Below are 13576 nucleotides of genomic sequence, written 5' to 3' on the forward strand. Positions count from 1 at the left end.
ATATACGTAAGTCGATCTCATGTATAAGTTGAGGTCAGGTTTGGGGGCCAAAATTATGGATTTTGATATGACCCATGGATAAGTTGAGGGTTTAACTTAGGGACATGTAACAAAGGATGTAAAGAATGATGCAAAGGAAAATGATGCCAAAAAAATTCTGGCAGGCATAACTGTTTGTGCTCATCCTGAAGGCAGGATGGGAGAGAGAATCCATGCTTCTTTTCGGTGCTCCCAGGATGGACTATGCTCATGCCTTTTAGCACTCTATTCAGAGAATGGGGATGGATCCATATATATATATATATATATATATATGGAGGGCCTAATGTATTTTTATTTACTTATTTGCCGGTATATATTTTCCTCTACATAACTGCATCAGGGCAGAGGGAACAATTCATTTTAGCTGCACTGAATGGACTGGATCAATGGGCCTACTTTAAACACGTCTGGTTCAGGATCTAACCCAATACTGTAGTCTGTTTTTGGACTTGGTTACAAGCCTGGAAATACATGTTTCACTTGTTAGGTGTTCACTGCACATTTTCCCTCCTCTATGCTTCCAGGCCTACTAGAGACGCCAATACCTGTGAAAATATGTAAAGAGGATAAAAAGTGTTCTGTAGCTATTGTTAAGCCTGCAGCCGTCCTCAGACTCAAGAGAGGGGGAAATTACTGTTGCTTTTTCTTTAAGTACGTATCTTCAAATTACATACTGGAAATTGAAAGCCCTTTTCAATCTGATGTTTGGAGTTAAAAGTCAAAACAGCATTAGAAGGGAAAAAGCATAAGGATCTATACTTATCCGTTTATTAAATAACATGTATTGACTCTCCTGTGCTACCAAACACAAGCAGGCTACTCAAACGATGAGTACTTTTGGTGCATTTGGTTTATCCTTGTAAAATATTTGCTAATCGTTGATTAATGAGAGTAATCTTAGACTCTTTCTCTCCACAATCCTCTCACCACAAATAAAAATAGAGAGAGGAAGTTGGAGTAGTAGACATTCAACTGGATTACCAATATATAATGGTGATAAGTGTTCAAATGATCCCAAAGTACCATTCAGCATCCTGGTACAAAGCACAGAGCTTGGGGAGGGAAGGTTGTTCCCTCTGGAAATATAAAACCTCCATTCAGGTCCATCAGAAGGAGGAGAAAAAGAAAAAGAACAAAATACAATGTTCCCTATATTGCAAAGACGGAGATTAGGTATGAAAGTGCACTGGGCACGATCAATCAAAGACCAGCTAAAATGGATAGTATTACAGGAGCTGAGACAGCATATAAACCATGTAAAAGATGCACACTTTTTATAATATTGGAACAACACGGATTCCAAAGGACGATAGGCATATTTTGCCATTTTAGGCAAGAGGATAGTAAATCTTCTGGATGGTATGATGGCTCAGACCTACATTTCTGGCACAGATCTATCAGTGTATGTATTTGGTTTAGGGAGGGATGCTGTGGGTTCTTTATTGTCTTACTATACTGTTTATTCTAACCACTGTTTCCTCTTCCATTTTTAACAGTGCTGCAGTTGTGCCAGCTCCCAGGTTTCAAGATTACCTACTTCAAAGAGTCTTTGAGCCTGAAAACATTAATTTATTTGCACAAAAGAGTTTCCACCCAACTTTTCAGATGAAAATAACTGTCAAGATGCCCAGAAAGCTTTTTAAATTATTGATAGCTGGAAGAGCATTTGCTCATATCAGTTTTTAAGGTGATTTTACAAAAGAGAAAACAAACAAATCAAAGGACTGGTGATGGCAAAACTTTTCCGATGCAGCTGCAAACGTCTGTTTTCTTCTGATCAAATATCTGAGCATTTATTCCTGTACCTCTGCACCATTGTATTAGAACAAAGCAACGTTCTAATAAATCATGTGCTAATAAGTCATTCTAATAAATCATTTGCTGTTGTTTTTCTTTTACAAATCCTTCCTGTTTCCAAAACCTCTTTCCTACATTGCTTAATGCTGGGCCTGATGATGATCCATGACAGAACATTTCAGTGGCCAGGTAAAGGCTTTCTGTTGTTGTTGTCATTGTGTGCCTTTCAAGTCATTTCTGACTTATGGAGACCGTAAGGCGATATCATGGAATATCGTAGGGTTTTCTTAGCAAGTGTTTTCAGAGGGGGTTTGCCATTGCCAGCCTCTGAGGCTGAGATTGTGTGACTTGCCCAAGGTCACCCAGTGGGTTTACACATCTGAGCCATGATTTGAACCCTGGTTTTCAGAGTCAAAGTCCAATGCTCAAACTGCTGTGCCACGCTGACTCTCTAAAGGCTTTCTACTCATCTAGATTTTTCTGGCGCCAAAGGACAAATAGGACTCTTTAGTAAAATACATGCTTTTACCCCATAAAATCTTTTTGGGGAAGATAACTGGCACAGCTGCTAGGGACCTGAGCGGGGGCTTGGAAACGGTCAGACCCTCCATGGCAAGATGCAGGAGGAGTCTGGCCTAATATAAGGTAGCCTCTTGTGATAGGACAGACCCAGGCTCAAATTCCAAACACGTTGTCTCATTCCAGTCCTCATCTCATGCTGTCACCAAATTCAAACAAAGAATCCTTGTCGGTCCAATGTCCTTGTTTCACAGCAAGGGATACTTGTATCGTGAGCTTGGAGGGGAAAGGCAGAATATAAAAGCAATTAAAAATATAAATAAAGACAAAATGATTACCGTTCTATGGAGTGTATCACACTGGGGCTAATTTCGGCATTAAAGAGAGATTAAAGTGTATTTAATACATCCCACAAAGCGAAAACAGCAAGTAACTGTGCATATGAGTATCACACGCAATTGCGCAAATAAAGTGATGTCGGAAATGCGTTGTCGCCGAAACACCAGAAGTAAAAATCTGTGCGTTAATGCTTCTTTGTGACCACTTTAATGGCGGGTTTTGTGAGACGTCATGTGAAATTGTTTCACGTTTTTTTGGGAGGATATTCACGGGATAAACTCCCAATCTCCTTTGTGTGATAAACTCCTATGGATAACTTTTGTGGAGTTGCAACCTATGCAAGTTAAGCGCCATGTCCAACAAGAATTTGAACAGCTGGTTTGCTGCCATACCAACTAAGTATACTTACAGCTGCTCCTAACAGATTTGGCGTGGCAGTTATTTCTGTTTCTTTGGGTTTACTGGAGTGCAGTGGGAACGATGCTTCTCTGGATTTGCATCTTGCAATAATCGCACCTTAATTGTAATTGGGGTCCTTGCAGTCTTTGAAAAGGCAGTGGGTGGCCCTATGGAAGATGCACAGCTGAAGTATGCTTCAGCTTAAACGTACTTATGGTCTACTTACTGACTTCATCCACGTCCTGAAGGAACTTCTGCAAATCCCGCTCCTCTTGCTGCTTAGACATCTTGACCCAAAACACGGAGGAAGACTGTACAGAGAAAGAACAAGAAGGGAAATGATGTTTTCCAGCGTCTTAAGCTTGCCACCTTGTGGCTGTTTTACCATTTTGGGGTTTGATTTTGCTTGGCTTTTTAAAGAGATGCAGGTCCAAAACCCACTGCAGAAATAATCCAGTTTGAGACCGCTTAAACTGCCCTGGCTCAGTGCTAGGGAATCCTGGGAATTGTAGTTTATGGTGGCACCATTGCTCTCTGAAAGAGAAGGCTAAATGTCTCACAAAACTACAGCTCCTGGGGGCAGCTAAAGTGGTCTCAAACTGGATTATTTCCATAATGCGGATCAGTCATTTTTTCTGAAGCTACTACTAAGCAGTGCCACTGTCTATCTATACTGTATTTAAGAGCGTTTGAATCTTTTAAAGCGCGTGGTATTCTTTTACTGAACATGGGTTGTTTTAATAATAATAATAATAAATTTATATCCCGCTCCTCCGAATGATCGAAGCGGCTTACAATAAAATGCAATATCAATACAGTATCGTAAGCGTTTGTAACCCTATCCCTCCCGTCAATAATAATAAAATACAATTAATTTTTCAATTATTAATGCTGCGTGTGGTTTAATTATGATTCAGTGCTTTCCTATTTGTATGTTTTTCACATACAAATGGTTTGACGGCAAGCTGCTCTGAGTCCCAATTTTGGGAATAAAGCGGGATATAAATTATCATCGTCGGCTGCATCCACACTGCAGAAATAATCCAGTTTGATGCCACTTTAACCTGTCCCAGCAGGGAATCCTGGGAATTGTAGTTTCTGGTGGCACCAGACCTCTCTCTGACAGAGAAGGCTGCTTGTCTCACAAAACTACAATTCCCAGAATTCCCTACCAAAGTGGTTTCAAACCGAATTATTTCTGCAGTGTGGATGCAGCCATCATCCTCTCTGGCAAAATACAGTTCAGTTGTAGAATGGAGGCTTAAGAAAAGTTATTTCCTTGGATCCTTCCCTTGCTTGCAATAATGGTGCATCTACACTGTAGAAATGATGCAGTTAGGCATCACTGTAGCTCCCTCCTGTCATCCTATGGAATCCTGGGAGTTGTAGTTTTGCAAAGTGCCTGGCAAAACTACAAACCCCAACATCATGTTAAAGCGGTACCAAACCGCATTATTGTTGCAGTGCAGACGCACCCAGAAATGTCTTATTAGAGAAATGGAGGAAATGCATTTAAAAGGGGAGGAATGGGGCTACTTACGAGGGGAAAGGATTAAAAAGAGCAAAAGGAAAGCACACTACGACGGAGATTCCAAATAACTCGAGGCAGGCGGCAGTTTTCCCTTTTTCTCACTAGGCCGCACCGCGTCCCCGGGGTATCCATGGCAACCGCTCCAGAGTGCAAAATGGCGGCTCCGGCGCTTCCGCCTTTGGGCGCGGGGAAGGGCGTGGCTATGCAAATGACCCAGAAGAGTAGGAGGAGCGAGAGCAAAGAGACCGCAAAGAGAAAAGGGGGGAAAGGAGCACTGTGCGCATGCGCATCCCTTCCTCCTCAGTAATCCTGAGGCAAAAAAGATTACATCTACACTGCAGAAATAATCCAGTTTGACACCACTTTAATTGTCGTGGTGTGTACACACATACACACAATGTTAAGTTCAGGCCTGTGATTTAATGACTTATGCGGAAAGGAGGGATTCTATAGGAGATCTATATCTATATATAGGATTCTATAGAATATAGATAGATATCGTATAGATATAGATATAGATATCCTCTAGAAACCTATCTATCTATCTATTATAAAATCATATACAGTATATATCTTATAGAATCCTCTCTCTCTCTCTCTCTCTCTCTCTATATATATATATATATATATATCTTCTATATAGAATACTATATAGAGAGACAGATATAGAGATAGAGCTTCTATAGAATCCCTCCTACCCAGACAAGTCATTAAATCACTGCCCCGAACTTAACTATTACTGCTATTTTAGTTTGTTTTATGAACTTCACATAAAAATCACTTTCACCTCCATTCCTTGGATTTATTCACTTGCAATGGAGATAAAAGCAACAGTTACTTGCTAATGGCTTTCTCCAAATGGGAATATATATCTACATCTATCTATATATATACTGTATACATATATGAGGTGACAAGGGAGATGGAGAACAGGCAAAAAAAATCTATTGGGAAGGTGTGAAATTACCAGTGCCATGCCATTAAATGGCCTAATGAAGAAGAAAAATAAAATTATATATATATATATATATATATATATATATATATATATAAAATAGCTTGCCCATAAGCATTGGACTGAGTTTGCAAAGCACAACTATCCCTCTCTGTCATTCACATTTGCTGCCATTTTGCTGGGCATTTAGTCTGGAGAACCAAGCAAGCATGGCAGACTGCACTGCATCCCTTTGTACCTTTTTTGTTTGTGTGCAAAGAACAGGAACATCAACTGAAAATTTACATTGCAGTCAGTAATATAATTCAGGATCACCCAGAAAATTGGAAGACAGATTATTTTCCCCCAGCATCAATAATAAATAACATATTTTCTAATGTATTTTCTAGCTGCAATGGAGTCTTGTCTTTCAGCTGGATGTATAGGAAGCACCGCTAATCTTTCCAGAGCAATAATCTTACATTTCCCGACCTTTCGTTATTTTTGTTGATTTACTGGATTTATATCCCACCTTTATCCCAAAATGGGATTCAAGACGACTTACAATCATTTTAAAAAGATACATCTGAAGCATTGATAAAACTGGGTTTCCATGGCTAAGCATGAATTCGAACTCGAGTCTCCAGAAGTCCAGTGCTGAAAATACTCTGCCACGCTTCCTTATTTTGCTTATTTGCAAAACATATTCTGCTACAATATTCAATGGGATGTTTCTAAAAAGAGAAATGAAAAAATGCAATTTTGAGAGAGAGTCACTAGATGGAAGTGTCTCTTCATGTAAACACCAACCTCTCACTGCCAGCCATTCCTCATCTTCACACCTGCCTTATCATTATTATTATTATTATTATTATTATTATTATTATTATTATTATTTCTTACCCTCCTCTCCCCAGGGACCAAGGTGGGAACAACAACATTTAACAGATAAAACAACATCAGTTAAAACACACATCGATTTAAAAGGACAAATAAGATATTTGCAATCTTAGATGTACAATCCACACCTAAAATTCATCATTTAAAATTCACAGTTTAAAAGCAATGCTGTTTTAAATTTGGACAATGTATTCAGCTGTTGAATCTTTTCTCTAAGTTATCTTTTCTTCTCTCCTTCTTTCCTCCCTCCCTCCCTCCCTTCCTTCTATTCTTCCTTCCTCTTTCTCTTCCTTCCTTCCTCCCTCCCTCTCTCCATTCCTTCCTTCTATTCTTCCTTCCTCTTTCTCTTCCTTCCTTCCTCCCTGCCTCCCTTCCTCTCTCTCTACCTACCTATCTTCCTTCCTTCCTTCCTTCTATTCTTCCTCCTTCCCTCTCTTCCTTCCTTCCCTCCCTCCCTTCTTTCTATCCTTCTTTCTTCCCTCCCTCCCTTCTTTCATTCTTTCCCCCCTCTCTCTCTCCATTATTGTTGTTGTTGTTGCTGTTGTTATTATTATTATTAAACTTTAGGAAGTAACTTCCCAAGCTGTGTTCTGAGCATGACACCTGCATCACACTTTCCTTCATCCCTTCCCAGATGCTCCAGATGCATTAAGTCTGTGCATGCGTCACTCAGGTCCTGAATCCTTCATCGAATAAATGCACCATTATTAAAATGGGGGCAGACAGCCAGATAAATAAATTTGCCAAAGTGATTCTTTTCCCCTCGCTTTCACCCATTAGTCTGATTCGTGCCTATCCTCCTAAGACATCTATTTAAGCTCCTCTTCCAGAGGTAAATCAGAGCTTTAATCATTCTTCTTTCCTGCCTTACATTTTCTGGGTGCCATTAGACGGACACTTTTGGAGCCAGAATGCCAAATGAGTCATTAGCCGAGATCGCAGAGCCCACCATCTTCTTCCTAGTGTTTAAACATTTGTGGTGGGAAATGATGGGAATTGTGGACACACAACTGTAGTCACAGCCAGCTCCATTTAATCCGGGAAGGTCTTCTTGGTCAAAGGTGGGACACCAAAAGCTATCAACTGTTTCCTAATGTGTTTGGTTATATATCCATCCTGAATCTTCCCTGCACCTTCTTTGCAAATTGTTGCACAGTCGGCCTTCTGTGTCCACCGATTCTCCTTCCACAATTCCAAGCATCCATGGATTGAAAATACATAAATTCCAAAAAGCAAACTTTGATTGTGCCAGATTTTACGACTCGTATTTAATAGGACTCAAACATCCGCAGAGTTTGGTATCCATGGTGGGGAATCCTCAGACCAAATCCCAGTAAAGGCCCACTATACTTCCATACCTACAAAATAATCCTTTCCAACCTTCCCATTTCCATGTAGGTAGATAGTAGTTCAAATGCAATTGTTACTACTTTTTAATATTCCATTTTCATCCTAAAATGTGGGAAATTGTCATAAAGAAAGGAGTTTGCTGCTGTGGAGCAAAATGCCAAATGAATAGCTGTCCTCTAGATGGCAATCCTGGCCAAAGTATGCTCAATGAGCCACAATCTCCCATGCTGAAGTATAGCTATCACTTAATTGTTGCAAATCTGCTTGCAAATTTCAATGGCCTAAAGAGTTGCAAACAGAACTAGAAGAAAACTGGCATTGAGACCTGAGACCTCAAAAGCCAGCTGAGGTGCAAATTGGTTTTTATATGCCAGAGACCCAGCATGGCATCAGGGTTTGAGTGTTGGACTCTAGATACCAGGGTTTGATTCCCAAATCAGCTATGAAACCCACTGAATGACCTACCTTCCTTCCTTTTTACTTTTAGGTAAGCTAGTCTTTTCTCCTGGTCCATCCCTAAAATCCAGAGACCCAGCATAGCATAGTGGCTTGAGCATTGGACTATGACTCTGGAGACTAGGATTCGATTCCAAAATCAGCTCTGAAACACACTGAATGACCTCCCTCCCTCCCACTTTTAGCCTTGCCTAAATGGGCTGGCTACGTAGTTATTTCTCCTGGCCCATCCCACAGTTTCTTGTGTTGTGTGGATCAGATGTGATTTGGGATGGATTTGGGCGCACAGGCGTGTGCAAACCTCCAATTCATACTTGATGCTGCTTCTGTATTTATCAGCTTGGTGGAATTGAACTGGTGCAACCTGCTCCGATTCACACACAACACACAAAATGTGTTTGATTTCTGGTGCTAAAGCACATGCCAAAACAGAAGTTACTGCACATTGGCCGTTGGTTTGTGTTTGGGTGTGTGTAGGAGGTATAGGGATTTGAAAATATCTCTTCTGTTGTGTTGTGTTGCAGCCTCTCCTAATTTTTCCTCCCATCCTTGTTTTGCATTGGAATGCAAGATTTTTATTTTTATTTTTTTGCATTTTAACACATCCCCCCTCCCCCAATTATGTACTTATTTTTGCAGTTTCGCTGTAAGGATTATGATGTGTCTGTCTGTTGTCCCTATCCAATCGTACGCATTTTCAGACATTCGCCTTTTAAAACCTGCGCATAGTTTTCTTTGCACCCTTTTCCCTCCTTTGAAATGCCCTCTAAGCCTTTGCAAAAGGGCAGCATCTCCATGCAAAGGTGCATTTCGTCTCAACGGTGAGAGGTGGAAAAAAGGGCCACTTTTGTTGGGAGCGTCCAACCCGAGAAAATACTTTCCACTCCTAATGGGTTTATGGGTGTTATAATGGTCAGAGTGGGAAGTCAGAGGTGTGCACCGAGGAATTAATGGTTCAAAATATACCTTTTGCTGTTGCTGTTACCTTCTGCGCAGTTGGTTTCTCAAGAACACTGTTAGAATCATTACTTTAAAGTGTCACACTTTCTTTGGACACGGCCATTGCCTTCTCACATGGTTTGTTCCTCTATCAAGTTACAAATATCCCCATATCATCCTCCCTTAAATATGTGTAGTTAAAAATGTAGGTAGATCCCTTCTTTCTTCGATCCAGGACTGAGTAAAGCATTCAATGGGAGTGAGAAGAATGCAAGCGTCCGCATTGCATTGTGGCCGTAATATTTTCATTTCCACTAATCCAAACAACAGTGAAATTTATAAACGGGATCCTTGCGCGAGTACATGTCTAGCTATTAAACTGTAATAAATAAATTACATGACAGGCGTTGGATGATGTGTGTTTGCTTTTGTACGCCAAGAACTGATGGAGAATCCCCCGCTTTCAGTTAAGTCTATTATCGTTTTCTTTTGACTCTAATGTAGTTTGTTAACTTCGCCACAATGGCATAATCACACATTTTCCCCCGTTTCCTATTCTTCTCTTGTCGTCGCTTCTCTCATCCTCAGGCATTGAGTACAAAAGCATCCTTGCAGCTGTTCTCATGCAAGCCAAGCCAATAACTCCATGATAGTTACTACTGATGCTTTTCATCTGTCATTGGGAAAATCCAGCAACATAGAGTACCACATTTGGACCTCTTATTTAATACAGTAAGTCAGCTCTTTTCTTGTGTATTTCATCATTGCTTAAGACCAAAATGGATGTCATCACGAAGGACTTTATGATGCCTCTTGGTGCATCTCTTCCCCAAAATTTTTCCCTTCCTTTCCACATCCAGACATCTTCCCAATTGCATGCAAATATTTTTTGCAAAGCAAAAAAGCAAGTAGTAGCAAGAACAAATCGCTCAAAAATGGCACATGTGGAGTTTATCACAATTTCAGCATTAAAGAGAGATCAAAGTGCATTTAAAGCATCCCACAAACAGTGAAAATGACAAATAATTGTGCGAATGATTATCACACACAATTGTGCAAATAAAGTGATATCAGAACTATTGATCTTCCTTGGAATTGAAAGGCCAAGCAAGCAAGCAAGCTTCTTTGTTTCCTTCTTGCCATCCCACCTTCTGCCGTTCCAAGAGGCCTTCTAATTCTTTGCTACAGTCTCAACTTTGGGTCTTTAATTAGGACTGCCAATCATCCCAAAAACTTATTAAGAGCTCATCCAGCTGTGGAAGAGAAGAGCCTGACAGGTTGCCGGATGAGCTCAGGCGCACTGGGTACCACCGAGCCACTGATCTCATCTCCATTTCTAATCGCAGCGCAGGCTCCCATGCGCAGTCGCTGGAGTAAGAAAAGATTAAGCATGCCGCCAAGGAAGGGGAGACCGACAAGGAGCCATTCTGGTTGCTTGGCAGAAAGTGGAGGGGAGAGAATATGCTTCTCCAGAGCATTAGCTTGCGTCCAGGAAAAAAATACCTTGCAATGTTCACACCTGCAACAGCAGTGATTTCCTAAGGGTGTTACTTGGGTCTACTAGTAAACGTTTCCAATCAACCCTATATATCTAGGCACCTCACGTTCCACCACTTCCAAGAGTATCAGAAAAGCTCCCTTCCATCCCTCTGACTGCATCTCCCTCAATGCAGTTATCTTCCCAAGTTTTGGGAAGTAAGCCCTGTTTAAGTATTTGGAGGGATGTCATGATGAGGATGGAGCAAGGTCATTTTCTGCTGCTCCAGAGAATAGGACACAGAGCGATGGATTCAAGCAAGTGGAAAAGAGATTCCACCTCAACATTAGGAGGAGCAGTCTGACATTAAGAGCTGTTTTGTAAATGTCTTTAGTGGAAACCACTGTTTTCCCCTTTCTCCCAAAGCTTGCAACAAGTTCTCTTTCCAATCCGAGGGAGCCTAATGTAGTCTTCAGTCATGGCATTGCAACTTGAAACTGATGTGTTTCCTGGTGACAAAACTCACCATCTTTTGCTGACTTCGGCTGTTGAAATGAGCAGCCGCAGGCGCCATTGATCACTCCGAAGAAGTCTTGCAAGCAAACTCGGCGGACAAGGAAGAAAAACCAACATTTAGAGTGGTGAAGATCCTAATCAAATGCTTCCAGGACGGGAAAAAAATGGAGCCCATAATCCAATTGCAGCAGCGGACTGTGAGTTATCTACCTATTTACTCACCTATCCATCCATCAGCACCCAGAAGAAGAGACTTTTCTCCCAATCAGTTCTGCGGCACAAGAAGAATTTCTAGGCACTGAGCGATGGCTTTTGAAGCCTGGACGCCAGAAGAGGGAACTCAAGATTGATGAATATTTGAAGCAGAAAGCAGAAACCCAGTATGTTGTTTTTCAGCCTGTTTTGTCACGGAGCCCAACCCTTGGCTCTGGAGGCAGCAAACCCATCATTTCAACACACTGGCATATGATGTGCGGCACCTTAGATTAAGGCAAACTTCTCTCAGGGCCTTGTAGTCATCTTTAGAAGAAAGTCACTTCCAGTACATTCTAAAAGATGTAAAAGGTGGATGTTGTCAAAGCAGAATTGGGTGCTCCAGCTGCCTAGTAGGAGAGCATGGGGTGAATACTATGGTATGTACACATGTTTGCGAACATTATTTCTAGACCGGCTAATGGAAAGAATCTGACACTTCTTGCATGACGTTTTGCCATTTTTTTTCCATTGGAGGAAAGAGCAAAACCCACATACCTTTCTGGGAACATAAATCTTCACTTAGTATGTTCTAACATGCAACAATGAATAATTTCAAGTGGTTTCTCATAAAAGTGGTTTTTATTAAATGCTTTGCTCATTTTTAATTATTAAAAATGTATCAGGGATCTTTGTACAGTGGGCCCTTGTTTTCTGTAAGCTATATCTATATATTGTAAGCTGCCTCGATCCTGGGGGAGAGGTCCGGTAAAAATAAAGTATTATTATTATTATTATTATTATTATTATTATTATTCTGCTGGGGTTTGGTTCCAGGAACCCCCATGAATAACAAAATCTATGGATGCTCAAGTTCCATTAAATACAATGGCACAGTTAGACAGTGTCCCTTATAGAAAATGGCAAAATCAAGGTTTGCTATTTGGAATTTATACTCTTCTTTGAATATTTTCACGCCACGGATGCTTGAATCCATGGATAAAAACATCTATGGATAAGGAGGGCTGATTATATCACATTCATTTACACAAAGGAACCTTTTGGTCCAAAAATCTTGGGTTTTTTTGCAGTAACATTTTAATGCAGAAAACAATGGATTTGGACTGAAATGTTGTTCTCTCCACCAAATGTTGAGGGGGATTGCACAAACTTTGGTGTGTGTTTTTTAAATTAATCCAAAATGGAGAAAAAAATATCTCATGGTTGCTGACTGTTTCCTTAAGTGTGCATTTGAGTGTGTTCAGAAACTGAGCAATTTGGCACAGTGCTCCAATGCATGTGTTTTCTCGCTGGAACAGAGAATTAGTGGTTCATTTAGAAGACCTTGATGTTCATCTGGTTTTGAAAAATCCTCTGTATATATTCTTTGCTTCACTTGAAGATATCACGTTCAAGAACCAGGAAAGCATCTGTTCTGACTTTTCAGTAAACCTGGCAAGAGTATGCCTTCTGTTCTTATACTGTTTACTAGCCTGGAGAAAGGATTCATCCAAACCAGACCAGCGCAGCTTCGATAGCAAACCCTCAAAACAGTTTCCCTATAGAATTAGGTGAATTCTTGGCTGTAAATGATTCGCCTACCAGTCCTTATCAATGACCTTGCTTTGCAATGACCTGGCCTTGCTCGCATTTCCAATGGAATGTGGGTTTTAATATTTGCAAACTCCCCATTTGGGATTAATGACTCTTTCATGAGCTAGCAATAAGCAAACTGGACTTGCAAGACTGAGGAGGGTAGGATATTTGAGCAGCTAATATCTGAGATAGAAGCCAGGGATAGATGGGCAGTTCTTATTTTGCTGGAATATAAGGACAGGACATGAGCCAAATCTGTGAATTCATGCAACATGCATTGCTGCATGCTTTTCAGACATGAATAACGGACTATAAGGCATTGGGATAACTGAATCAGTCAGCTTTGGTATTGAGAGGGACACCTAGAGTTGAAAGCACAACCCCTTCCTCCATCCTCAAAATGTGCTTTTTGCTTTCTGGTGTGTTGCTTTTGTCTCCTCGTTCTGAAGAGCTCAAAGGAAGAGCAGCTTGGAGAGTTGCTCACCTCCAGGATTCGCTTACGAAGAGCGCACCATAATTGAGCTTGTCAAAAAGGAGTTTGATTAATGTGCTCAATGAAGCCAACTAGAAGCGTAGGAAGGCGTGAGTT

General features: G+C 40.8%; 1 protein-coding gene across 2 annotated transcripts in view; it reads right to left on the bottom strand.

The window, feature by feature from the left end:
- LOC149306922 (tetratricopeptide repeat protein 12-like) overlaps nucleotides 1-4784 on the bottom strand; it is a 28011-nt gene extending 23227 nt beyond the window's left edge. For both annotated transcript variants that reach the window (XM_089537996.1, XM_089537995.1), the window contains exons 1-2: nucleotides 4637-4784; nucleotides 3323-3407 (exon numbers count right to left, since the gene is read on the bottom strand). In XM_089537996.1, coding sequence (XP_089394122.1) covers nucleotides 3323-3383 — 61 coding nt within the window. In that variant the 5' untranslated portion in view covers nucleotides 3384-3407; nucleotides 4637-4784. The remainder of the gene's footprint in view (nucleotides 1-3322; nucleotides 3408-4636) is intronic.
- Between the last annotated feature and the right edge of the window lie 8792 nt (nucleotides 4785-13576).

Source organism: Sceloporus occidentalis, unplaced genomic scaffold (assembly GCF_023333645.1).
Source record: "Sceloporus occidentalis isolate IW3139 unplaced genomic scaffold, rSceOcc1.0.p SCAF_9, whole genome shotgun sequence".
NCBI lineage: Eukaryota > Metazoa > Chordata > Lepidosauria > Squamata > Phrynosomatidae > Sceloporus > Sceloporus occidentalis.